General features: G+C 35.5%; 2 protein-coding genes across 2 annotated transcripts; both read right to left on the bottom strand.

The window, feature by feature from the left end:
• Positions 1 to 4220: 4220 nt before the first annotated feature.
• Positions 4221 to 7651, bottom strand: LOC132156231 (chitin synthase chs-2-like). The gene is made up of 5 exons (XM_059565140.1): positions 7278 to 7651; positions 5645 to 5755; positions 5327 to 5544; positions 4985 to 5057; positions 4221 to 4901 (listed from the first exon to the last, which is right to left on the bottom strand). Exons 1-5 carry the CDS (start codon positions 7320 to 7322, stop codon positions 4809 to 4811), a joined length of 540 nt encoding a protein of 179 aa, XP_059421123.1. The 5' UTR covers positions 7323 to 7651; the 3' UTR covers positions 4221 to 4808.
• A 97-nt stretch (positions 7652 to 7748) lies between these two features.
• Positions 7749 to 21640, bottom strand: LOC132156230 (chitin synthase chs-2-like). Its single transcript, XM_059565139.1, has 13 exons — positions 21577 to 21640; positions 17338 to 17473; positions 16302 to 16490; positions 15018 to 16030; positions 12334 to 12423; positions 12106 to 12255; positions 11845 to 12019; positions 11662 to 11763; positions 11421 to 11562; positions 10156 to 10356; positions 9788 to 10072; positions 8952 to 9131; positions 7749 to 8238 (listed from the first exon to the last, which is right to left on the bottom strand). Exons 1-13 carry the CDS (start codon positions 21603 to 21605, stop codon positions 7883 to 7885), a joined length of 3048 nt encoding a protein of 1015 aa, XP_059421122.1. The 5' UTR covers positions 21606 to 21640; the 3' UTR covers positions 7749 to 7882.
• Between the last annotated feature and the right edge of the window lie 2871 nt (positions 21641 to 24511).

Here is a 24511-nt window from a genome sequence, read left to right as displayed (position 1 = left end):
GGCAGGTGTGAGCGCATCTGCACGCAAAGTGAGGCGAAGACTTTTGGAAGATGGCCTGGTGTCAAGAAGGGCAGCAAAGAAGCCACTTCTCTCCAAAAAAAACATCAGGGACAGATTGATCTTCTGCAGAAAGTATAGTGAATGGACTGCTGAGGACTGGGGCAAAGTCATATTCTCCGATGAAGCCCCTTTCCGATTGTTTGGGGCATCTGGAAAAAGGCTTGTCCAGAGAAGAAAAGGTGATCGCTACCATCAGTCCTGTGTCATGCCAACAGTAAAGCATCCTGACACCATTCATGTGTGGGGTTGCTTCTCATCCAAGGGAGAGGGATCACTCACAATTCTGCCCAAAAACACAGCCATGAATAAAGAATGGTACCAAAACACCCTCCAACAGCAACTTCTTCCAACAATCCAACAACAGTTTGGTGAAGAACAATGCATTTTCCAGCACGATGGAGCACCGTGCCATAAGGCAAAAGTGATAATTAAGTGGCTCGGGGACCAGAATGTTGAAATTTTGGGTCCATGGCCTGGAAACTCCCCAGATCTTAATCCCATTGAGAACTTGTGGTCAATCCTCAAGAGGCAGGTGGACAAACAAAAACCCACTAATTCTGACAAACTCTAAGAAGTGATTATGAAAGAATGGGTTGCTATCAGTCAGGATTTGGCCCAGAAGTTGATTGAGAGCATGCCCAGTCGAATTGCAGAGGTCCTGAAAAAGAAGGGCCAACACTGCAAATACTGACTCTTTGCATAAATGTCATGTAATTGTCGATAAAAGCCTTTGAAACGTATGAAGTGCTTGTAATTATATTTCAGTACATCACAGAAACAACTGAAACAAAGATCTAAAAGCAGTTTAGCAGCAAACTTTTGTAAAACTAATATTTATGTAATTCTCAAAACTTTTGGCCACGACTGTATTTTTTTCTTACCAAATATGTAAATGTACAAATTACCTATTTCTCGAAAAATGTTTGCATTATTTATTATTATTTATTTTTTAATGAAATATTTACCTCGTGAGACGTGGGCTACAATGTATCTTCAGAGGTATCCATTTCTCAATTGTACACATAGGCCTACATCAGTCTGTTTCATCGTTATTTTCACAACATATTTTATTTACACAGTAAAAAATACATGACTAATTTTTAATATGTGTTTAATCTGATAATTAATGCAAAAGAATAACAATATACATGGCTGCTCATAGACAGATAATGATTTATGCTGCAGATCTTTCACAAAACAAATATAAACGTAGATAAAAATACACATGAATGCAAACAGCGATCTTTTATTTAATGCAAACCTACCATAATTTTATTACGTTTAATTGTATCGTTAGTTATAAATTGTTAACAAATAAAGTTGATAAAACATGCTTTATCAGAAATCTCTGTGCAGTCTTGTTTGACAGTCTGAAACATTGATCTTACATAACAGTCAGAACAAAACCAGCTCTTCGAAAATGAAAAGAATTGCATATTTGAGTGGTTTGTGTTTGAAAGAAGAAATCCCTGTGGACCTGACCTGACGCTGATCGCATAATCAGAGAAACAGAAGAATAAAGCAATCTCCACGTTGTATCTTGATGAATTTCCACACAGAGGTACGCAAAATGTAGGGAGGATGTTTCCCCATGTTTTTGATATACCACTATCCGCTGTTAAATTTGAAAAACATTAATTATATACATCTAGCCAAGTTTCGTATGTAAGTTTCCCTTACAGTCAATGCGAGCGTCGCAAGACCGGAAGTAAGTATGCACACACTCGCGTCGCTGAAGCTCATCGGCGCCATCTTGTGCACCTTGTGCATTCTTATAATAAGAATACAAATAAAACATATTTATATAGCGCTTTACACAGTACTCAAATACACTTTACAGAACAGAGAAAATATGATAAAAGCAACCTTAATATACTTTACTTCCTGATATCACGTGCGCAAACTCAAATAACAGTTATTATGTTCTGTCGAACAATGTATGTATTAACTTCAGATTGGATTGTGTTGGTAATAGGCACTTAACGTTACCTAACGCTGAAAGTAAGTTTCGTGCGTCTAACAAGTGCTTTTTCGATCTTCTTTCTGATCTGAATAGTAAGTTATGTGAGAAACACTTGAGTTGAGGGAGGGAGATACATAGTCTAACTAACGTTAGCTAGCTACGATTTCAGTACAGTAGCTACTATCAAAGATCCTTGCTCCTTCTCAATTCTCTGGATTTAAGGACAAACTACAACCAATAGTACAATAGTAATGTTAAATCTTACTTGTGAAAAGTAATCCCGAGCCGTACTTGCGATAATCCGGCGATTAGAACAGGAAAATGCTGCACAGTGCTCTGGCATTTTAACTGCTGCTACGCAACGAAACTAGGAGTACGACCGGTTCAAGATGGCGGCCGCAAATCTCGTCGCCCAGCGGCCAATAGGGCGTCTACCTATATGATGTCTATGCCTAAACCTACCTAGGTGGGTAATAATTTGGCGGGGGGTCAGAATTGGGAACAACACCGGATCCGGATCCGGCACCTCATTTGGGCGGATCCCCCTCCTCCAGGGGCGGTGTTCAGATGTGGGTCGGGTCTGTATGGGGCTTCGTCTTCGTCTTATTTGTATATTTTAGACTTCCATCTATTAGTGATGAAAAAAATAATAATAATTGCTGCGCTGGTGGAAACAATGCGAGACCGTGCTACCTCGACTGTCAAGAGCGACTTGATGTTGTTTACAGTCCCGCAGTAGCAGCACAGCTGAACAGTTCTGCGGTAAAAAACACGCAGTAGGCTTAAAGGGTTAGTTCACCCAATAATACAAATTTTGTAATTAATAACCTCATGTCGTTTCAAACCAGTGAGACCTCCGTTTATCTTTGGAATACAGTTTAAGATATTTTAGATTTAGTCCGAGAGCTCTAAGTCCCTCCATTGAAACTGTGTGTATTGTCTACTGTCAATGTCCAGAAAGGTAGAAAAACATCATCAAAGTAGTCCATGTGACATCAGAGGGTCAGTTAGAATTTCGTTTTCATTTTAAACGGTTCGCGTCTCCAATACCCATTAATCCACAAATGACTTAAGCTGTTAACTTTTTTAATGTGGCTGACACTCCCTCTGAGTTAAAACAAACCAATATCGCGGATTAATTCATGTACTCAAAAAGTACACTGACTGAACTGCTGTGAAGAGAGAACTGAAGATGAACACCGAGCCAAGCTAGACAACGAACAAAAGACTGACTCATTCTCAAGGTTATGGTTAATAATAAAACAATGCTCTCTCGCTCTCTCTCTCTCTCTCTCTCTCTCTCTCTCTCTCTCTCTCTCTCTCTATATATATATATATATATATATATATATATATATATATATATATATATATATATATTTATTTATTTATTTATTTATTTATTTATGTGTATAAAAAAAGCATTAAAAAAAACATTAGGACTGCCCATGCAGTTGTTTTTACTTTTTGTTTGGCTTGCTAATCTAAGGTAAGTCTCTAGGTATTGCGTCGCGTATCATTGTGTATTGCCTGTGATGTGACAAAATACTACACTCCTGTGTAATTCTACCTTTTCATATAGGCATGCCTGAAACGAGGTAGATTTTTTTAGTCAGAACTCTATCTGGGTTAGTTCGAACATTAAGCTGAACACAGAATTCATGAGTAAAATGAGTATTACTCGTGTCCAAAGTATGGTGACAGGTCACCATTTCCGGGTGGGGGTGTTACATCCTCCAGTTCTGTTTGTTCCTGTACATGTGTTTGAAAGCAGTGTCTCTTCCTCTTCTCTTAATTATGATCCACACCTGTGTGGAGCCCATAAAGAGTTTCCGAAACCACACCTGAGTGCGCACACAGAGAGCCAGAGAACAGAGCCGATGCACTGCCGTGCTGTCTAACTTTATAATGATTGCCGTCCACCCAGTTGTAGAAAACGTTCCGCCTTTGTAGTTGTTGTTGTATGTGTGTGTGTGTGTGTGTGTGTGTGTGTGTGTGTGTTACCATATCTATCATTTGTTAACCTTTCTATTAAACCTACCTTTGACACGAGCTGATCTGTGTGCGTCTCTCCTTGATGTTAAGGGTGGTGTCCGTCCGCCCGTAACATCTTTTTTTTTTTTTTTTTTTTACATCACATAAAACAATAAAATAATTATTTGTAGCATTAAAAAAACCTAACCAATGGATGGAGGTCTGTTTGTCTTCTCAGACAGAAAAGCAAGTATACAAGTATTCACAGAAACGGAACTTCTGTTTAATAACATTAAAACTTCCTGAGTCACAGTGAGAGACATTTTCTAAAGAGCATATATCATTTTAATAGATTTAATGTTTTCCTACTTACACTCTAAAGTAAATGTGTATAAACTAAACTTAAAGTATTTCTATATGACTGTCAGTTTAACATGTTATTTTAGTGTGGTTATTTTTTAAAAAGAAAGAATAAATATAGTGTCATGGTATATGGAATGGAAATAATAATAAAGTGAAAGTAAATAATATAATGACTAACAAACAATACATAATTGGCCATTTCTTGTATTGTGTATAATATGTAATGCTAATATTCAATATGTGATTTATTGTGATTATTTTATTATTACTTGGCATCTCATGTAATTAATACAATAAAAAAAAATTAATCAGTTAATTGGCTGGCATGATTTTTTACTTTACAACAGAACATTCAGGTTTATACACTAAATAAATATTCAGAACATTATATTTGCTCTATATTAGTATCCACCAGACTATAAAAATTAATATTATTAAATACAAAACATTATACTGCATTTGTAGGCATAGCAGAGGGGTTCTCAAAAAATAAGGCTGTGTCTGGGTCATTCATCTCAGGCTGGTGGTTTGAGTCCGGGATCTGTGCAACATGGTGGACATGGTTCATAAATGTATATATAACATTTTATACATCATAATTTTGTGTGTGATTTGTTGGCTCACCTGATGTGACTGCTTTCTATAAGATTTAATTTCTGTGTCCGCATATGCCACAAAATGGATTAATGTGTAGATTCTGAAACAAACAAAAAAACATAATCCATTACTTATATATACAATATATGAAATAGCATTAAATCAGTATGATATATACCCATATTAAAACTGCTTTTACATTTATAATTTATAATATACATTAATAGTATAATGAATAATATACTCGATTTTCTACTTTTTTATTGAAATACTAAAATAAAATTGGTCTGATAATTTTTTTTGCACATAAAACAAACATGTCTCTTTATCAGTAATCATTATTTTATTTTTCTGTGCATGTTTAGTTACCTGTGGTAAAGCATTGCAAAAAACTGAATTAACAGCAATGATGCAAAGCTCAGTAGAAACATCAGTGCGATTGGATCTATAGAAAAGTCTTCTGACATGGCATGAGTCCCATTTGGATAGACTTTTGGGATCTTTATGGAGACTGTGCTGCCAATTGCCTGAAGGAAGAAAGTTGCCACCAGCCAAAGTGCATTGCAGAAGAAAAAGACAAATGTAGCCTATATAGAAAAGAAAAAAACTAATATTACTGTTCCACAGCAAATATTAGAGACAAAACCACATAAAAAGCACTTTTTGCATGCTGGCAAACTGGCTTACTTTATTTCGAAGATCTTTCAGATCATTAGCAATTTTTTCCTGATGCTCTTTATTCTCTTTAAGAGGTTCCAGATATTTTTTCTGAAGTTCTCTCCAGAAATCGATTTCATCCTGCAAGAGAAAAAGAGGCATTAAAGCATATCAGAGTAAATTTACATAATGCTAATATCTAACCAGCAACAGGGCCATTGAATTATTAGAAAAAACACCAGAGGTGGTAATGATGCGAGGCAGGTGTGCATTATTTTCTAATAATTTAATATATATTTTATTTTATTATATCATATTATATATCAGTGGACAAGAGTAAATTATTCTGCTTATTCTACAGTTACCACAACAGTGCTTCCCGCAAACAGACTTTACCTGGGCCTGCTGCCAAATTATATTAAATGTCCACCTAGTGTTGTCACAGTACCAAAATTTCAGTATTCGGTACCGAAACCAGTTAAAATCCATGGTTCTCAGTACCAATTTCGGTACCAAAGCAAAACACAAAAATATGCTAATTAAAAAAAACAACGACACTTTTTATCACTAAAATAAAACCAATACCATTCTTTATACTTATTTACAATTGTGATTAAAGTTTTTCTACAAGTAATATAATTAAGTAAACAATTGTCACCCAATTTTAATATGTCTTTTAATAAGTGAAATTTAAACATTTTATTTTTTGGTAAATAAAGGGGATTTGCTATTAAAATTAAAACATGGAAGATAAATTGTGTTATTTATTTCTTAAAAAAAGTAAAGTTGTTTTTTTATCAACAGTAGTAGCAGTATCACATACATTCTAATAAATAATAATAATATTTCTAGCACAATTTCTTTATGTAAAAATAAACTTTTATTTTGATGGGCTACCATGAATACCTTTAAATTGAGACTGGTTTTACTCAAATGAAACGGTAAAATGCTTGCGAAGTGACTCAGAACAGTTCTGGTGATGTTGGTTATGTATTTATGTCCTCATTGAGACGGCAGATGCTGAAATTACTGCAAGCGTCACGTGCTTCATTCTATGTAGTCAACAAAAGCGCACGTCTCTGCCATTCATTCATTCACACAGAGACGTGCAGAACATGCAGGATTCATATTTCAACCAACTTTTGCGGCTTAACATTTACAGGTACTGGTCCATATGGAGATTTGATTTGATTAATTTATGCGAACTTTGAGAAATTATCATATTAAAATGTAAGTTTCATTTTCATGACTGGATTTTAAGATTCCGTCCGCGTTTTCTGCTTTGTGGAAATAATAGCGCTGTATGCATCAAGAACAGGGTTGATCGGGTACTCGGTACCACCAGTACATAAAGAAACCTGGTACCATGACATTTTAATTTTTTTTTGTAGCGACTTGGTACCGAAGTACTGGGTCTTTTCACAACACTATGTCCACCCAAGCATATCTGGTAGTACATTTTTTGCTTTTCATTATTTTTATCCTCTTATTATTTTTTTTCACCCAAGATGATGAAACCATCTGCAATCGATTCACATGTCTTGTCTAAAAAAGAATGGAAAAATGCCGGCACGCCACTTTCAAAAGTGCTCAGGAGCTCACTCTCCAGTGGTGTATGCCATTGCTGAGGAATCATGAGCAATCCTAAACCAGTTAGACTTACCAAAGGGAGTTCAGATTCATCCAAGAGAAATTCGTTACAGTTCATCTGCAGTCGTTCAATCCAAGCTTTTGGAATTAAACACACATTAGTATTAATGGTAGTCAAATTCAGGGATTCTACGTAGAATATTAGGATACTAAAGGGATAGTTCACCCAAAAAAGAAAATTCTGTCGATCACTTAGGCCTACTCACCCTTAAGTTGTTCCAAAGCTCTATGAATTTTCTTCTTCTTCTGAACACAAAATAATATATTTTGAATATTGAGGGTAACCAATCATTTTCTGGATTACTTCCATAAAATTTATATTTCTTCTTTATTCTTCTTTTATGTCCAACAGAAGAAATAAACTCGTACAGGTTTGAAAGATCTTGAGGGTGAGTAAATGACAGAATGTTCATTTTTGGGTGAACTATCCCTTTAAGAATGGAAGTCATACTTACTTTGATGAGGACTGAGCTGAAACTCATGTTCCCTGTGTAGTAGGAATGCAATATAAGTTTTAGTAGTAGTATTAAAAACAAACCCATATATAAAAATAGTTAAAAAATAAAACGCTATAATAAAAGTGTCAGTGTGAAACGATCCTATAGTGTGGACATGTTTTTACCTCTGTGTTATGGTTTCTGTTGGCAGTATCTCCTCAATCTGATCTTCAGATTCCAAGCATGGACATTTGCAGCATGTGGCATTCATGAACTTCTGCTTGATGGTATTGACTGCTGTAGCTTTAGCCTTGCTGCCGGATTCACGGGTGCCCCATGTGACATTGTTCATGTTGACTATGGAGTAAATAATTAAGAGTAGATACCCACTGGGAATGCAGAGGAAATATACCAGTCCATAGATGACCAGTGAGAACTCCTGAGGGTGTAAAGCTGCCGTGATGAGGTACATAGCCACTATGCCAATGAGGAACATACCACTGGGAGTCACAAAAGTCTGTTGTCTCAATAGATCACCTATGAAAGTTGACATGAGGATAAAAAGTTTTATAGATAGATATTTCACCCATTTGTTACTTTTCAAGTCCTTCCGCTAACTGACATGTTTTCTCCTTTGGGTATTTAGAAGCAAAATTAGAGTTTTTGTGGCTTTTAATCAATGTCCAAGTTTAGATAGTACTGCCATCTTTAAACAGTCTAAAAATATTGATGGACTAAAAGGCTATTTTGAAATATTATTACAATTTAAAATAACTGTCTTCTATTTTAATATATTTTAAAATATAATTTATTTTTTGGGGAGAAAGCTGAGTTTTCAGCAGCCATTAATTCGGTCTTCAGAATTTATTCTAATATGTTGCATTATTGCTTTAATAATAATTTATTTTGATTATCAGTGTTGATATTAAAACATTTGTGCTAAAATTTGAAGTTTTGCTTTGGCAACTACTGTAGCTAAAACTAGCTGAACCTTTTTATGCTTCATTTTATTTCAGTTAACTCATTTTATTTCAGGTAACAAAATGTTTTTTTTTAATTTAATTTTAGTATCAGTTTTCATTTTTGTTAACTGTACTGTAGAGAAGTTTTTATTTCTTTCCAAAAAAAAACATTGTGTCAGTAGGAAATATACTGACATTGGGAAGACAAAAGACAAAAAGCTGTTTAAATAAAATCACAATTGTTTTTTAAATATAAAAAAAACAACCACAACAAAAAACAACCATTACCTATGATTGAGAGAATTGTTCCCACCATGAGAAATGCATAGAGTACACTCATGATTGCTGCAATTGTAATCTGTGTGTCAGATTTCAGTTTGAAGCACAGGATGAGGTAGACAGTAGGGGGAACTATGCCCAAAATAAGGGCTATATTTGCATTCATATTAAAGATGAACACAAAGCTTCCTGCAAGAGAAACAAAGCACTTTAAAATAGATTTTGGAAAAGTGTAACTGAAAAGTTAAATCTTGTTGGCATACTTCAAAAACAGGACAATAAATCCAGTGAACCCTGTTTGGCAGATTTTTATCTTTATTTAAGCTTATTTATATGTTGTTCATTTGCTCCATAGCCTTTCCTTGGTTACTGCTGTAAACAAAGCAGTAATGCGCTTATAAACAATACTTTATATGGAGGTATAAGGAAAATAAAATGCCAATCGAAACTTTTTTTGAAGACTATCAGTTCCCTTGAGTGATATTCATATAACCTCCCTACCCCCAATTCATTATTTATATTTTTCTTCCAATATTTTGTGCATCATGAACAGTGATCTTGCTCTGCAAGCGACAGTATTTTTTCCTCTTTGCATCCATCTACAGCATCTCTGGCCTCTGTTTTTGGCCGTTTACAGACTTCATAATATTTCCACACAAATTACATTTTGGGAAATGATTGCAATGCAGTTTGTATGCATTTCTGGAACAGAGATCAGCCGAAAAAAAAAAAAAAAAATGTTTGTTTGATGATCATGTGTTTGTAGCAAAAAAAAAAAAAAAAAACAGCAGCCAGTTCCAATTTATGGTCCGTTTATCTCTAATTTTTTTAATGCAAAACTTTACCTGATATCATGAGACAGACAGTGGCAGGGCCCAGGATGGAAGCGGCCGTGTTGATAATCTGGTACAAGATGTAAGGTTTTGAGATAGAGCTGTTCCTCTGAGAGGTCAGTTCTCCTGAACCCAAGAGGTCAATGGTGTTGGCCAAGGTAGAGGGTCCCCAGCGTCTGCGCTGGTTGTAGAACTCTTTAAATTCCTGTGGAGCTTTGGTGTATGCATCAGATGCTGCGTTATACTCCACCCTCCAGCCCTGCTGCAGCAGCAGAGTGCACAACCAGCGGTCCTCACCTGACATTACACCAAACGGATGGGGAATTATGTTAGTCTGGGTTTAATTGGTATTATTTGTCCGTTGTTAGCTTCAAGCAGACCTTGATCACACTGGACGTATTGGCTGGCTTCATTGGCTTTGGTTGTGTATCTCTTCATGACGTTGTCGTCCATGAGTGCGGCTCCTCTAAAAAGACTGAAACATCCAGGACTGCACAGTACACAGCCGAACACGTGCTCTGCAGTCTTTTGTAGCCAGTGGCCTACCGCATATTCAAACTTCTGATACCACACCATGGGCCCTTCAAGCATAGTGAAGAAATGATCTCATTAGTCAATTTATCACCTTTATAATTTATAGTCACTAGTGAATTTTTTAAATGGATCTTTTATCTACTTCTAGAACAGTAGTGTAGCAGCAAAATGGTTAAATATTGTACCATATTTAATGTCGTATAGACTGTATTTTATTTACCTTCTATAGATTTTTTTCATGGTTTTCAAAGAAAATATCTTTCTTGGCATTTACCGAAATTGACTAGTTTTACCAAATGACAAATTAATTTGCTGAAAAATACCAGTTTGTCAACAACAAAACATGAAATTGCTTCTGCTTGTTTCTTTTGTCCACATAGGAGCGAATATATGGTAACTGAAATTTGCTTGCATTTATCCCTATACAAAAGACAGAGCTACAGATCAGAAATATTTGGTCATTATTTTAATTTATTTTCTTATTTAATTTGTTTTTTGTTTTATTTGGTGAATTATTCTTCACACCTTCTCTGCTTCATACTAAACCATTCTAGAACTATCACTGCAACAAGCAATTATTTTGATTATTGATTAATCTAACAAAGAATAATTGACTATTTATCAACTAAATTACCCACTTATCAGGTGGCTTTGATTGATTATTCAGCTTTTTGAATTTGTAAAAATATTAAGTTTCACTTCAGCTTTTAAAAATGTCAAACAATTATTTTAATATTATACAATTAGAATAATTATATCATAATTGTGTAATACAATATGAATAAATATATTTGGCACACAAAATGAGATGATAGACATTCTCATTCACCATTTAATTAACTGTGTGAAAATAATAACTGGCTGACACATCATTCTGCCTAATACCTCCTTTTTTAAGTCATTTATTTTTGTGTGATCCACTAATAATCTGCATGGGTTTCTTTGGTATCAATGTAGGCATACTCATGTATGGGACGAGGCTTTTAAAATAGATGCAGGAAAAATCGTCATCTCATCCTGCCAGTGTGAACTTAGCTCTACTGAACAATGGAAATTACCAAATAATCAAAAACAATAAAATTTCTAAACAATGCTTAATATCTATCCCAACCTGTGCCTGTTGGATGAATCCTGCCACAGGCAGCCCCAACCTCTGGGTAGAGTTTAAGTCTGTCGATTAACAGCATTACTGCAGATGGCTGGAAATCAGTGTCCCCATCCAGGGCCAAGATATACATGTTCTCCCTTTCTTTCTAAGGAGCATTGAAACATAGTAAAACATCAAAAGCCTAGTTGATATTGTATTACTTTCTAGAAGAATTAGTAATGAAATCTAATCTTAATCCTCAAACCTTCTGTCTCTCCTTAATGGATTCCAGTTCTTTACCTTCCTCAAACTCTTTGAAGTACTTTCTGTTAAGTCTCCAGCCAAGAATGTAATACAAGTACATTATCTGCAAACACAGATTATTAGTAAAATTGTGGTTACAAAACATCTGTAGCTGCATTTTAACTGGATCTTTAATGAATCTTACCTGAGACCATCTTTTTTTGTGACGGATAAGTGTCTTGTCTTTGAGATGAATTATCATCAGATTGCCTTTAGGGAGGGTGTATTCCAGCCGCCCCCCATAAGGGGTGTTTATGATCTTCTGGGGTGGTAGTGCTGCTTTCTGCTTGAATATGGATCGGTCTTCTTCACTGAAAATGCTAATGTATGTGAAGCATTAGAAGATTAGTTTTACACATAATAACATATATAGTAACAGATATAGTTATATAAGAAGGATACATACGTGTAGACTTCTTTAATAACATCCACAAGAATTTCAGCATATTCATTTGCATGCCTTCCATTATAAACATCCTTGAAAGCATCATCAAAATAAATATGGAATTCAAACTGGACATCGCTGTTTTTGTGTTTGGGACTGTAGTTATCAAGTCTGGTAGTAAAATAAATAGTATTGGAATTACAAATAAATTTGAAATTTTTACAAATTGAGTAAGTGTAGTCTGTTTACCTGAACATAGAGATGATCATCTTCATCATTTCATCATAGCTCTCATGCCACATTGTTGCACACAGAAACACTCTGATGGTTTCTTTTGCACTGAGGAGTACATTATATGTATGAAGTCATTTCATATTAAGAAATTCAAAGAAAAGTTTGGTCTTTCATAGATGAACAGACTTAAAGTTCTTATACTTAAAGAGTTCATTTTGCAATTCTTTTAAAAACGGCTTTATTGCTGAAATTTTATTGCAGGTACTTTAGTAAATGTTGCTCTCAACCTTATCTGAGGATGGTACTCCCCTAGTTATGCTTGGAGATTTCAACATCCACCTAGATAAACCTCTGTATGCTGATTTCCACACTCTGCTTGCCTCTTTTTATCTCAACCGAGTGTCAAATACTGTTACTCACAAATCAGGCAACCAAGTGGACCTTATTTATACGCGACACTGCTCTACTGATCATGTTCTGGTTACTCCACTGCACACGTCGGATCACTTCCTCCTCACTCTTAACCTCAACATGGTCCCTGACACATCACTTACCCCTCCACATGTCATCTTTCGACGTAACCTTCGCACAGTTTCACCCTCCCGGCTATCTGCAATGGTTTTATCTTCACTTCCTTCCCCTAAACTGTTTGCATCTTTTGATGCTAACAGTGCTACTGATACTTTCTGGTCCACTCTTACATCTTGTTTAGACACTGTTTGCTCCTTATCTTCCAGACCAGCCCGTAACACCCCTTCTGCCCCTTGGTTATCTGATGTTCTACGCGAACACCGTTCTAAGCTTAGAGCTGCTGAAAGGATGTGGCGCAAATCCAAAAATACTACTGACCTTAATGTGTATCAGTCACTCCTATTTTCCTTCTCTGCTAATGTCTCCACTGCTAAAATGACATACTACCATAACAAAATTAACAATTCGTCTAACTCTCACATGCTTTTTAAAACATTTTCCTCACTTCTTTGTCCTCCATAAGGTTTCTTAAATAACTCCACTACTTAAGAAACCCACCCTAAACCCATCTCTTTTAGAGAACTACAGACCAATTTCCCTTCTTCCTTTCATTGCAAAAACACTTGAACGAGCTGTGTTCAAACAAGTCTCTACATTTCTCACACACAACAACCTCCTTGACAGCAACCAATCTGGCTTCAGAGGTGGACATTCAACTGGCAAGAGCGGAATCCAAATCTTCAGTACTTATCCTGCTTGATCTGTCCGCTGCTTTTGACACGGTTAACCAGATCTTCCTATCAACCCTACTGGCAAAGGGCATCTCAGGAACCACACTTCAATGGTTTGAGTCTTACCTATCAGATAGGTCCTTCAAAGTATCTTGAAGAGGTGAGGTGTCCAATTCACAAAATCTAACTACTGGGGTGCCTCAGGGCTCAGTTCTTGGACCACTTCTCTTCTCTGTCTACATGGCATCATTAGGTTCTGTCATTCAGAAACATGGCTTTTCATACCACTGCTATGCTGATGACACTCAACTCTACCTGTCATTCCATTCTGATGATCCGACGGTAGCTATTCGCATCTCAGCTTGTCTAACAGACATTTCTTGCTGGATGATGGACCATCACCTTCAACTCAACCTTGCCAAGACAGAACTGCTTGTGATTCCAGCAAACCCATCGTTTCATCACAATTTCACCATCAAGTTAGGCACATCAACCATAACTCCTTCAAAAACAGCTAGAAGCCTTGGAGTTATGATTGATGATCAGCTGACTTTTTCAGACCACATTGCTAAAACTGTCAGATCCTGCAGATTTGCTTTATTCAACATCAAGAAGATCAAGACCTTTCTTTCGGAACATGCTGCACAACTCCTTGTTCAAGCTCTTGTTCTGTCCAGGCTGGACTATTGCAATGCCCTCTTGGCAGGTCTTCCAGCCAGTTCTATCAAACCTTTTAAAATGTTCCCTCCTGGTGGAATGACCTCCCCAACTCAATCCGAGCAGCTGAATCCTTAGCCATCTTCAAGAATTGGCTTAAAACCCATCTCTTCTATCTTTATTTGACCCTCTAACTTTAACACTCAGTATTCTAATTCTATTCTTTAAAAAAAATCTAACTACCTTTCTAAACTTTTTGTATTCTATTTCTTTTCATTTATTATGCAATTGTGTATGTGTGTGTGTTTGTGTCTGTGTGTGTGTGTGTGTGTGTGTGTGTGTGTGTGTGTCTAAAGACCTCTAACACTAGCTTGTTCTATTCTTTTTTTTTTAATTCTGTTTTCTTTTTATTTATTATATTATTTAAAAGCCCATGCTACGTGTACTGTATTAACCTAACTGATATTTGTTATAGCACTTATATATCATTGCTCTTTTTGTTGTTTTTGATTGCTTCCACTGTCCTCAATTGTAAGTCGCTTTGGATAAAAGCGTCTGTTAAATGAATAAATGTAATGTAAATGTAAATATACATATATATTAATAGTGTCTATAAAGATGGACTTCAACTAAGCATTAGATAACAAAAATATATAAATGATAATGAATGGTTATTTTTACATTTTATATACTAAACATAAAATATAAAAAAAATAAATTAAAACAATAACAGCATTAAATATTCACTATTGATATGGATGAATGAGAAGAAAAAAAAAGTTATAATGGCTGATATATCACCAATATATGCAACCATATTTAGAAAGTTAAAACACTTACCACCGTTTCTCCTTGATTCTCTTTCTGATTTCAAAACGGGTGTTTAGCAACATAGACTGTTCCATAAATGCTCCTTCATACATAGGTCGCACGAACAGATCTTGAGTTCTTTCTATTCGATGGATCTTCAGGTACCAGATGTAAATTGTACTGAGCACAAGTCCAAGCCACCAGCTCAGAGCAGAGCAGCCCAAACAGGCCAGTCCTCCTGTCTTCATGTGTACCACAATGTCCCTGGCATTCAGAGTTCTTATAACATCGGTCAATATCAAATGTAGCCATTCGTCACTTGAGTTCAGCTGAAAGTTCTCAAAACATGTAGAAGTTTGATTGGACTCTGGGAGCCTGACTATATGTGGAACCAAAAACCCAGCCAAAACTGTGATCGAGGCCAGGTACATGGGCACGATGAAGCTGCAGCGCAGGGCGCGCATTTTACAAGCCAAAACCACAAACCAGCGGCACAAGGCAGATGATATAATCTGGATTGCCACCAATGAAATGACAACTGTTTCAAAGACAAGTTTTACTGATTTCCATTCCTGACCTGATAAAGGAACATAAGCTCCAATCACAACTGATGTAATTATGATTCTTATCAAACTAGAGATGATGCAGACCATGTTACGGGACTGAGCGATGTCTCTGGAAATTTCCTTTAGAAATGACACATTAAAGAGCGTGCTATAGCTCTCCCACCAGTTCACAGAAACACAGATGGTTCCACCTATGGCAAGGCCAACTGATATTTTTATCTCTAAGGAACTTTCAAATGCCAAATAATTGATCGCAAAGAGCACATAACCTGTGACGATTAAGAAAATGGAGCATACAGGGACCATTATAAGCCACTTTCTCTCTTTGGCAAGGCAATCAGCGACCACCTGGAACACTGCGGACAGGATGTTCACACTGTTTAGAATCATCACATTGGTGACGATGTCAAAGTGTGGCATGGCTACTATTGTTAGAATTGCAGCTCCCAGTCCTACCAGGAACTCACAACACAGAACCTAAGGGAAAGGTCAAATCAAAGTCAGAAAGGTTACGGACAATATAATCAGATTCTATGCTACTCGACTGAAAAAAAAAAACTTGATGTAATAACAATTATTTACACTTAGAAATGGCTAGTAAGTATAACAAACAATTACAAAGAAATGGCAAGTAATGAATCAAACATCAAATTTGTAGAGAAACATACTCCAATAATCTCTTTTATTTACAACTTCAAAAATGTCTTTATTGTACACATCTGTTCATTAAACATTTATGTTTGCTTACCCAAAAAATAGTTTTTTTAGAGGGCATGGTTGCACTCTTGAAAATGAACTTCCATGTGCTCTTTAGCAGTAGAAGAACACTCGGCCCAACCAGAATGAAGCCAATGCCAAGTAGGACAGTCGTTTTTTGTTCTGAACATATAATCTCAGTTTGATTGTTCCCGAATGATATCAAAATCAGAAATGATGTCTGTAAAGACAAAAAAAAGTGGAAAATGAAAATTTGCTGTTAATTTACGTAACCTCAGGCCATCCAAGATGTAGCTTTTATTCAGTAAAACAGTAAAGAAGATTTTTAGCTGGAACAGGTCCTTGGTGATTTATAAGATGCAAGTCAGCAGCTAATGGTTTTTGAGAATTAAAAAAAAGGACATCAGGAAACACAAAATTGATACCCATGGCTCCTGCTGATATATTGAGGTCTTATGAAGCAAAACGATCGGTCTGTGCAAGAAACTGAACATAATTTTACAACATTATTATCCATAGCCATATAATCCAAAGCCTCAGGTAAGTTACATTTGGTTCATGAACGAATCATTCTGCTGAACCGATTATTCCAGGACTGAACTCCTGGAATAGTTTGTGACTCAAGCAGCACAGATCTTCAAAGTCCCATTTCATTCAGTCACATTCAATGTCACATCGACACTGACGTTTGGGGTTTCCCTTTTTAAAGATGTCTCTTTAGCTGCATTTCTGGATGTGGTCATTTCCTTGATATAAAGTAATATATCAATACATTGTCAGGATTGACGGATATTAATTTTGTGTTCCTTGAAATGCTTTTTTTGTTATTCTCAAAAACCAGTACTTGCTGACTTGCATTTTATGAATCACCAAGAACCACAGTTTCAGATAAAAATCGTCTTTACTGTTCTACTGAAGAAAAAAATCAACTACATCTGTGTGTGTAATTATTCACACTGAGTGTGAGTAATGTAACAGCAAATTTTAATTTTTATATGAACTATTCCTTTAACTGTTAACCCATCATGAATAAAAATGATTACCGATTGCTTAATAAAGCAGCTCACCTTACTGAGCAGCACAAGGGTGAAGACAAGTACACCAACAATAGCATACAGGAACCATTTCAAACACTGTTTTTGTTTCTTTGGCTTCTGCTCATCTTGAATGATTGGTACTTCATTGCACACATCCCAAGATTGACTGTTTTGGAAGGAAAAAAAAGGAATATCTTAATTGAAAAAATACATATTTTTCCAGACTACATGTGATAGAATTATTTTAAGTTATAGACAAGAAAGGATGCCTTTTGTCTTTAACATGCAACAACATTAACAGAACACCGCACACAGGAGGTGATTTGTTCTCTCTCAATATTATCATTTGTGGAAGGCAAGAATGAGGACTTCAGCATTCCATTGATCAAAGACTGATCCAATCACCATGTTCCCTTTTGCTGATCACAGTCCTTCATTCTTAAGACCTAAGTGTGAACAACCATTGACTCCCTCAGAATGGTTTTGTTCCAGACTGCCCGGATCTTCTCCACCAATGTCAGAATTGTATCTTCAGCAATCCTCCTTCTGCATGTTCCAGATTGTTTGGATCTTCTACATTTCAGACTTCAGAACCTTAACTCTCAAGATTACTCTGTTCTAGACCAAGGACCTTCTCAGTGCTCAAGAATTCATCTTTCACCAGTGCTTCATGTTCAAGACTGTGAAACGGATCTAACTCTTTTTTTTCCCACTGCAATGTGGCGCATATCAACAAGTTGAAGATGCTGCCGCCATAGACTGAATAAAAACATGGACGTAGTGTCTGTGACATCACCCGCAGGTTTCTGAAAAGCATTTTTTAAGGCCAAAGTGGGCGGAGCTGGTTGCCGCCATCTTGGCAGCGTGTCACCATTTGTCACTCCCGTTTAATTAAAATGGGCAAAAAGGCAGAATGTGGGAACCATTTTCTTCAACCGGAGTATTGAATCGAACTGTCCGAAAGAACTACTGGTGATCCGAAAACTGATGCAACCGGTTCTTGACTCGAGAACGAGTCAATCTTTTGTTCGTTATCTGGCTCGGCTTGGTGTTCATCTTCAGTTCTCTCTTCACAGCAGTTCAGTCAGTATACTGTTTGAGTACATGAATTACTCCGGGATATTGGTTTGTTTTAACTCAGAGGGAGTGTTAGCCACATTAAAAAAGTTAATGGAGTTAAAAGTTTAAGCGTTTTAAACGATTCAGTTCGAGTTGGTGAACTGGTTCAAGAAGATCTGGTTACATTGAATGATTCGTTCGCAAACCGGATATCACTACACTGCAGAGTTTTGAACTCTCTCACAACAGACACGGAAGAGAAGACAATAAAGTCGTAGTTTTTGCTATTTTTGGACCAAAATGTATTTTCAATGATTCAAAAAATTCTAATTGACCCTCTGATGTCACATGGACTACTTTGATTATGTTTTTATTACCTTTCTGTACATGGACAGTATACCGTACACACAGTTTCAATGGAGGGACTGAGAGCTCTTGGACTAAATCTAAAATATCTTAAACTGTGTTCTGAAGATAAACGGAGGTCTCACAGGTTTGGAATGACATGAGGGTGAGTTATTCATGACATAATTTTGATTATTGGGTGAACTAACCTTTTAAGGCAAAGTGTACAACTGTCAATTTGTGTAAATGACAAGTAACTCCTTGAATTGTAATTACGATGGCTTCAGTGGAGCACTGGTTATTTGGACTACTTATGCATCAAATCGGTCTGCTTTTAGGCATTTGTGCTTTGTTTTAATATAGCAGCTGTATTTCCCTTTTTACATATACTGTATGTTTTTACGTTTTCATATGTTTCCATTAGAAGCTGTTGCTCATTTGGTGAGAAGTATGCTGCATGAGTTTTATCCATTTCTGCATCATTGATTCTGTGACCGATCCTGGAATGCCCTGACGTGCACTTATCCCAACTATCTACACCTGGCTTGACATAGCTTCACGCTCTCATCTTGGATCAGCAAACATGCAATGGACTAAGCCAGAATTTGATGATTAAACTAGGTCAAGCTTCGCCTTTTCTTTTATCCTGGCTTTCTTAATTCTATTTTTGTGCAATACCCCTCAGGGCTGCATTTACACGGGCAAAAGAAAACCTGATTTATTTTCTCCCATCTGACAGATCAGAATTTGTTGCATACCTTTAAACACATAAATCTGCATTTATTTTTTCAGATCCAATATGGGAAACTTCCAAATGTGGTTTTAAATCAGAATTCTATCTGATATCTGGACATGCGACCTATGTCTAAACACGCATATCCGATTCTTATTGGAATTCCAAGCCATCACGAGGCGATGACGGCATGCTTGCTCACTAAATGATAGCTTCTATGTTATATCATGAAGCTGATGTGCCTGTATATGTACTCGCACTAAAAATTGGCAGCATTATATCTGAGGTGGGAACTTTAGGTCTATCTATTTTTTCTTTAAAGAAATTGCATGCACACGCAAACACACACATATTCAGCAGCTGAATTTCAACCACTCCCTGGTTAATTTAAAAGAGACACTTGAGTTTTTTCCTTTTTATTATATAAACCAAAAGCTTCACTGGATAGGCTACTCTCCCTTGCTCACTCTCTCGTTATCATTATATTCAAATTATTTCTAATAAATGTAATCTTACCTGCTACTTTATTACACTTCAGAAATCTAGATCTAACGACTGTAGATACAATTACAAAAGCAATTTTCAACAAAAATGAATCTGAACAGTAGAAACGTTTAAAAAAAAGTTATTGAATTAGCAGTGTTATGGAAAAACAAGTTGAGTTGAGACATGCACGAAGCGTATTGTTAGGCAACATTATCAGCCGTCTCCTTGTTATCTGGGTTGTACATTGACAATTCTAGAGTTATTTTGATAAAATATTTTGTTTGCTGATGTTTTACAGAGGTACCAGTTGAAATACTTTAGGAGAAGGCATGCAGCCAGGTCATCATTGTTAAGTGGGTGTAAAATGACAAAGTCATTCACCTAGGACTAGGACTCTTTTAAAAGGTACACATGCCTCCTCACTGGAAAGTTTGAAAAGGTACGGAAAAAAACTCTAAACAAGGTTTTTATTTATTTATTTTTCACTAAAATATTTCGCTAAATATGTTGCATGTTCTAAGAAGTGCAGATCAAAACAACCCCAAAATGTTAAAAGAAATGTTCATTGTGTTTATTCTCAGGTTGTCATTTTTGTTGTGTTTGTTATTTTGTTATGTTTGTGTCTTATTTATTTTTTATTGCCATTGCCATTGGTTTTTTTTTCTTAAGAAAAACGTTTTTGTTTGTTAGCCAAAATCAGTTTTTTCCTTTTTTTTTTTTTACCATTTTATAGATTCGAATCCTTGTTAAATGTTAACTGCTCTTTTAAATAAAATGTTTTGATTCATATCAGATCTTTCAAAATAATGCATTTTAAGTGGGTGCGTGTAGCCCACAGAACAATAATATTCTACTGTAAATCTAATTATAACATCATTGGTTACTTTAAATTCACTCTTTACAAAGGCATAAAATAACATTGGTTTTAAAATAAATCTAAAAAAAGATTTGAAATAAATTAAATAAGTAATGATTAAATAAATTAAATAAGTAAATGAGTCTTCAATCTAATTATTTCTATCCATTATTTTATACCTTTATACAATAAAAAGTGAATATAAAGTAACCATAATGATGTTGTAAATATCACAGAAATGTATTGATGTATTTTTTCAGAAAAAAGCTGTTAAATAATTCACAGTATGAATATTGTAGAATTAAAGTAGATTGCTGGCAACTCTTCTGACAGCACATTACAGTTTTTTTTTACAGATTTTTTTATTTTTACATTGTGCCCATCCCTAAACAAAATTAAATATTAATAACAATATTTAAGCCCAAAAACCATTACATTCATGGTGCTACTTAGATCTAAAACCTCCATATTTAATAGTGCCCTGTTTGATGCCCTCTAAGATTGAAATCACTACATTTAATGGTGCCCGTGTCAGGCTATCTGACATTGAAACCAATATATTTAGTGGTGCCCCGTGTGAGGTTACCTTACTTTAAAATCATTACAATGTAACAGAAATAAGTAATCAAGAATAAAATAATAAATAACATTTCTATTAGTAATAAAATAAATAAAATTTAATATTAATATAATATTATAATTGATTATGAATTAATAAATTAATAAGTTTGATAAAGTATTCAAATTTAAACATTTAATCTTTAAATTAGGATATTCTTTAAAAAAGTACCTGAATTTATGTCTCTGTTGCTGTTCCATAGTGATGCTTCCAGAGCAGCAAAAACATCTGATTAATCATCTGTAAAGCAAACAAGAGCTTTATAACTAGATGGGAGGGATCTATACATTATTTAATCACGTTCTTCATATGAATGGATGCTATTTCCACTTTATTTATTTATTTATTTTTTCAAATATGAATACTCCTTGCTTTTATGATGAAAAGCTTTCTTAAATTGTTTTCTAGTGATTCACCAGAAACAAGCCCAGATATTTGCCAATCATTTTTAATTAACTTGTGGTACTAGTTTTGTTTTTCTTGGTAACGCGATGTCTTCTCAACGACGATTCTAACTCCTGTATAGGTTAATTAAAGAAGGGAATGTTGTTTGATGTTTTTATAGCAGCAATAAAGACAATAAAACAAAACTGGTTTGAAACATTTTGGATTCACATCCTCCCTAAAATAGTGACTTGTAAATATACAACAGCACGAATGAACAACACTGTAAAAAAATAAGTGTAATTTTAACTGTAAATCTTTGTAAAATACGCTACAGAAAAAAAAATGTTAATAGGTTAACAGTAAGTTCCTGTACTGTAACAGGGAAAAACTGTAAGAGATCTAACCAGACATTTCATGTAATTTTACAGTAAAATGCTGATAATTTTACAGCTTTTATAAGTAAAAAAACAATAAAATAAAATAAAAAAACAAATCAATGTATAATTTACAGTCAAAAACTGTAAACTGATATTCCCAGAATTCCCTGCATAATGCTCCACGTTTAAAAGTATTTCATTTAAATAATGTTTTTTAATAGTTTTCTGTTTTCATTTATGTACATTTGGGCTTTATGTTACATCTTCTGTTGTGTCATGAAAGTTTATTGCATTATTAAAGTATCATGTTTGATACCATGATGGTGTTTTGAGTTTGCATGAATGACTCTGCGCACCTTCTATATATTAATATATACTTCTGGCAAAGCTACTTGTGATGAGCTTTGATTCCTCATGTGGCTTTCTCGTTTACCACCTGCAATTTTATGGTGGTTGTCAGTATGTTAAAGGTACAAAACAGATTTTAATAGTGTGCATTGTTGAATTTACTGGTTTACATTCAAATTTTCTTGTTTGTAAATTACAGCTTTATACTGTGACTTTTATGTATTTGACTGTAAATGTGTTTACAGTTTTTCTGTATTTTTTTTTTTTTTTTTACAAAATTATTCTGGCAACCAGAGCTACCAAAATGGTATAAAAAATAAAATTAAATAAAATTAAAAAAATAAGAATATAAAATGTTTCAGATTGTAAAAATATTGATATGTCTGTTGATCCCCCTTCCCTATGTTGTTTGTTTGAATGGATTTTGTTTTGTTCAATCAAAAACAATAATAATAAAAAAAAGAAATACTTTGGGCCATTTTATGTTATTGTGGGACAGTACACTTGCAACCAAGATGCATGAAGAATTGGTGTCTGATGTGAAAGAACTTAGTTTCTAACATGCAAAAAAGTCCAGACCTCAACCTGAGCATGTGCTAAAAAATATAAATGTATAACAAAATATGTAAGTGTCACACCCCAGTACTGTTTTTTATTCCCCATTTGCTCCGTGACCAAGGCTGTGTTCAAAATGGCATATGTGCTTACTGCCCAGTACACAGTGTTTGCTACCTACTATTTTTTAAAGAATAGTGCTACAAACGAATCAACTGGTGTTGGTGTGACGGCGCAATTCAGCGGTTTGTTTGGGTTTCCTGCGTCAGCTCCCGCGTTACTCTGAGCGCTTTAGCACCTCTAAAAGAGCTTTTTCCTCTCACATAAGAGTAAATGTTTTTTTTGGAGCTGCCCTGCATGCCATGGCCACCTATGGCTGAACCTAGCAGACATGAGGGAGTCTGATCGGGCTCAGCTCCTCAACTCCCCGGTCTCCCAGGATGGCCTCTTCGGCGACGCGGTAGAGAACTTTGCCCAGCAGTTCTCTGCCGCCCAGAAGCAGTCTGAGGCCATCAGACACATCCTGCCCCGGCGGCCCACTGCTGCCTCCACCCTGCCGCCGGAGCAGCTGCCTCAGCCTGCTCGTGACCAATGGTGCCCCCCTGCGGCTTCAATTTGAACCAATTAGAACCAGTGCCAGTGTACTATTACTACTACTAAGAACTAAATCCACAGTGCATTTTAAACTTTCGCAAACAATACATTTAACAGTCTAATCAACAACCAAAGCCATCATCAGACCAATAAAATGAGTTTAACATACTGAATAGACTTAAACATTCAAAACCACAAGAAGTGTGACCTCAGAGTCATACAGTAACCGTAGTGTACTTGCTAAGATAAAGTTCTAACTTATAAACAATGTGAATATATTACAGATATTTACAAATTATTGTACCACAGTATACAATATAAAATTATATACATGCATTACCATTAACACAGCTATTCAATCAACCTCCCATTTATTCAGTTGAATGCAGAGAAAATGATGTACTCCATACACATTTTTTAAGTAAAAACAAGTTGTTCTCACTAAAAATACAGCTCTCCTTGAATATTCCAGAGACAATAGCCCCTCTTTGTCTGTCTTTAATCATGTTAAATTAAGCAGTGCTAAGTGGATCGATAAAGTCATAGCCTATGTCAAGCCCCACATTGACAAAAGATCTCACAAGTACCATTGCCCCATTTTCTGTAAGAACTGCATGTTAATACTGTGCAGCATGCTCTAGAATGTGCATATTAAAACTGGAATGACATTTGCCATATAATCTCTCAAATCGGCTCACAACATTTTTGAACGAAAATTCAGCTACATCTATGTCATGTGGACAAATAATAAATTTCAACAGACAGAAAGTTCCTTGTAAAAGTAGAAGTAAGTGTTCGAGGAAGTGCCATGGTAAAATGCCACTCAGGCATTGAAGACAATAAAA

The sequence above is a fragment of the Carassius carassius genome, chromosome 13 (genome assembly GCF_963082965.1).
Source record: "Carassius carassius chromosome 13, fCarCar2.1, whole genome shotgun sequence".
Taxonomy (NCBI): Eukaryota; Metazoa; Chordata; class Actinopteri; order Cypriniformes; family Cyprinidae; genus Carassius; species Carassius carassius.
The sequence above is the reverse complement of the archived record's forward strand: the minus strand, read 5'-3'. Positions and strand labels throughout refer to the sequence as shown.

Bases quoted from the DNA above. Each gene is read 5' to 3' on its own strand.
- LOC132156231 (XM_059565140.1), bottom strand. From the start codon at position 7,322: ATGAACTGTAACGAATTTCTCTTGGATGAATCTGAACTCCCTTTG. The intron at 5,058-5,326 runs GTAACTAAACAT...TGTTTGTTTCAG, and splicing joins TTTGCAATGCTTTACCACAG to AATCTACACATTAATCCATT. The intron at 4,902-4,984 runs GTGAGCCAACAA...CATGTTGCACAG, and splicing joins ATAGAAAGCAGTCACATCAG to ATCCCGGACTCAAACCACCA.
- LOC132156230 (XM_059565139.1), bottom strand. From the start codon at position 21,605: ATGGAACAGCAACAGAGACATAAATTCAG. The intron at 12,256-12,333 runs GTAAACAGACTA...TTTTACTACCAG, and splicing joins ATGATCATCTCTATGTTCAG to ACTTGATAACTACAGTCCCA. The intron at 8,239-8,951 runs GTAATGGTTGTT...CAACTTTCATAG, and splicing joins AACAATTCTCTCAATCATAG to GTGATCTATTGAGACAACAG.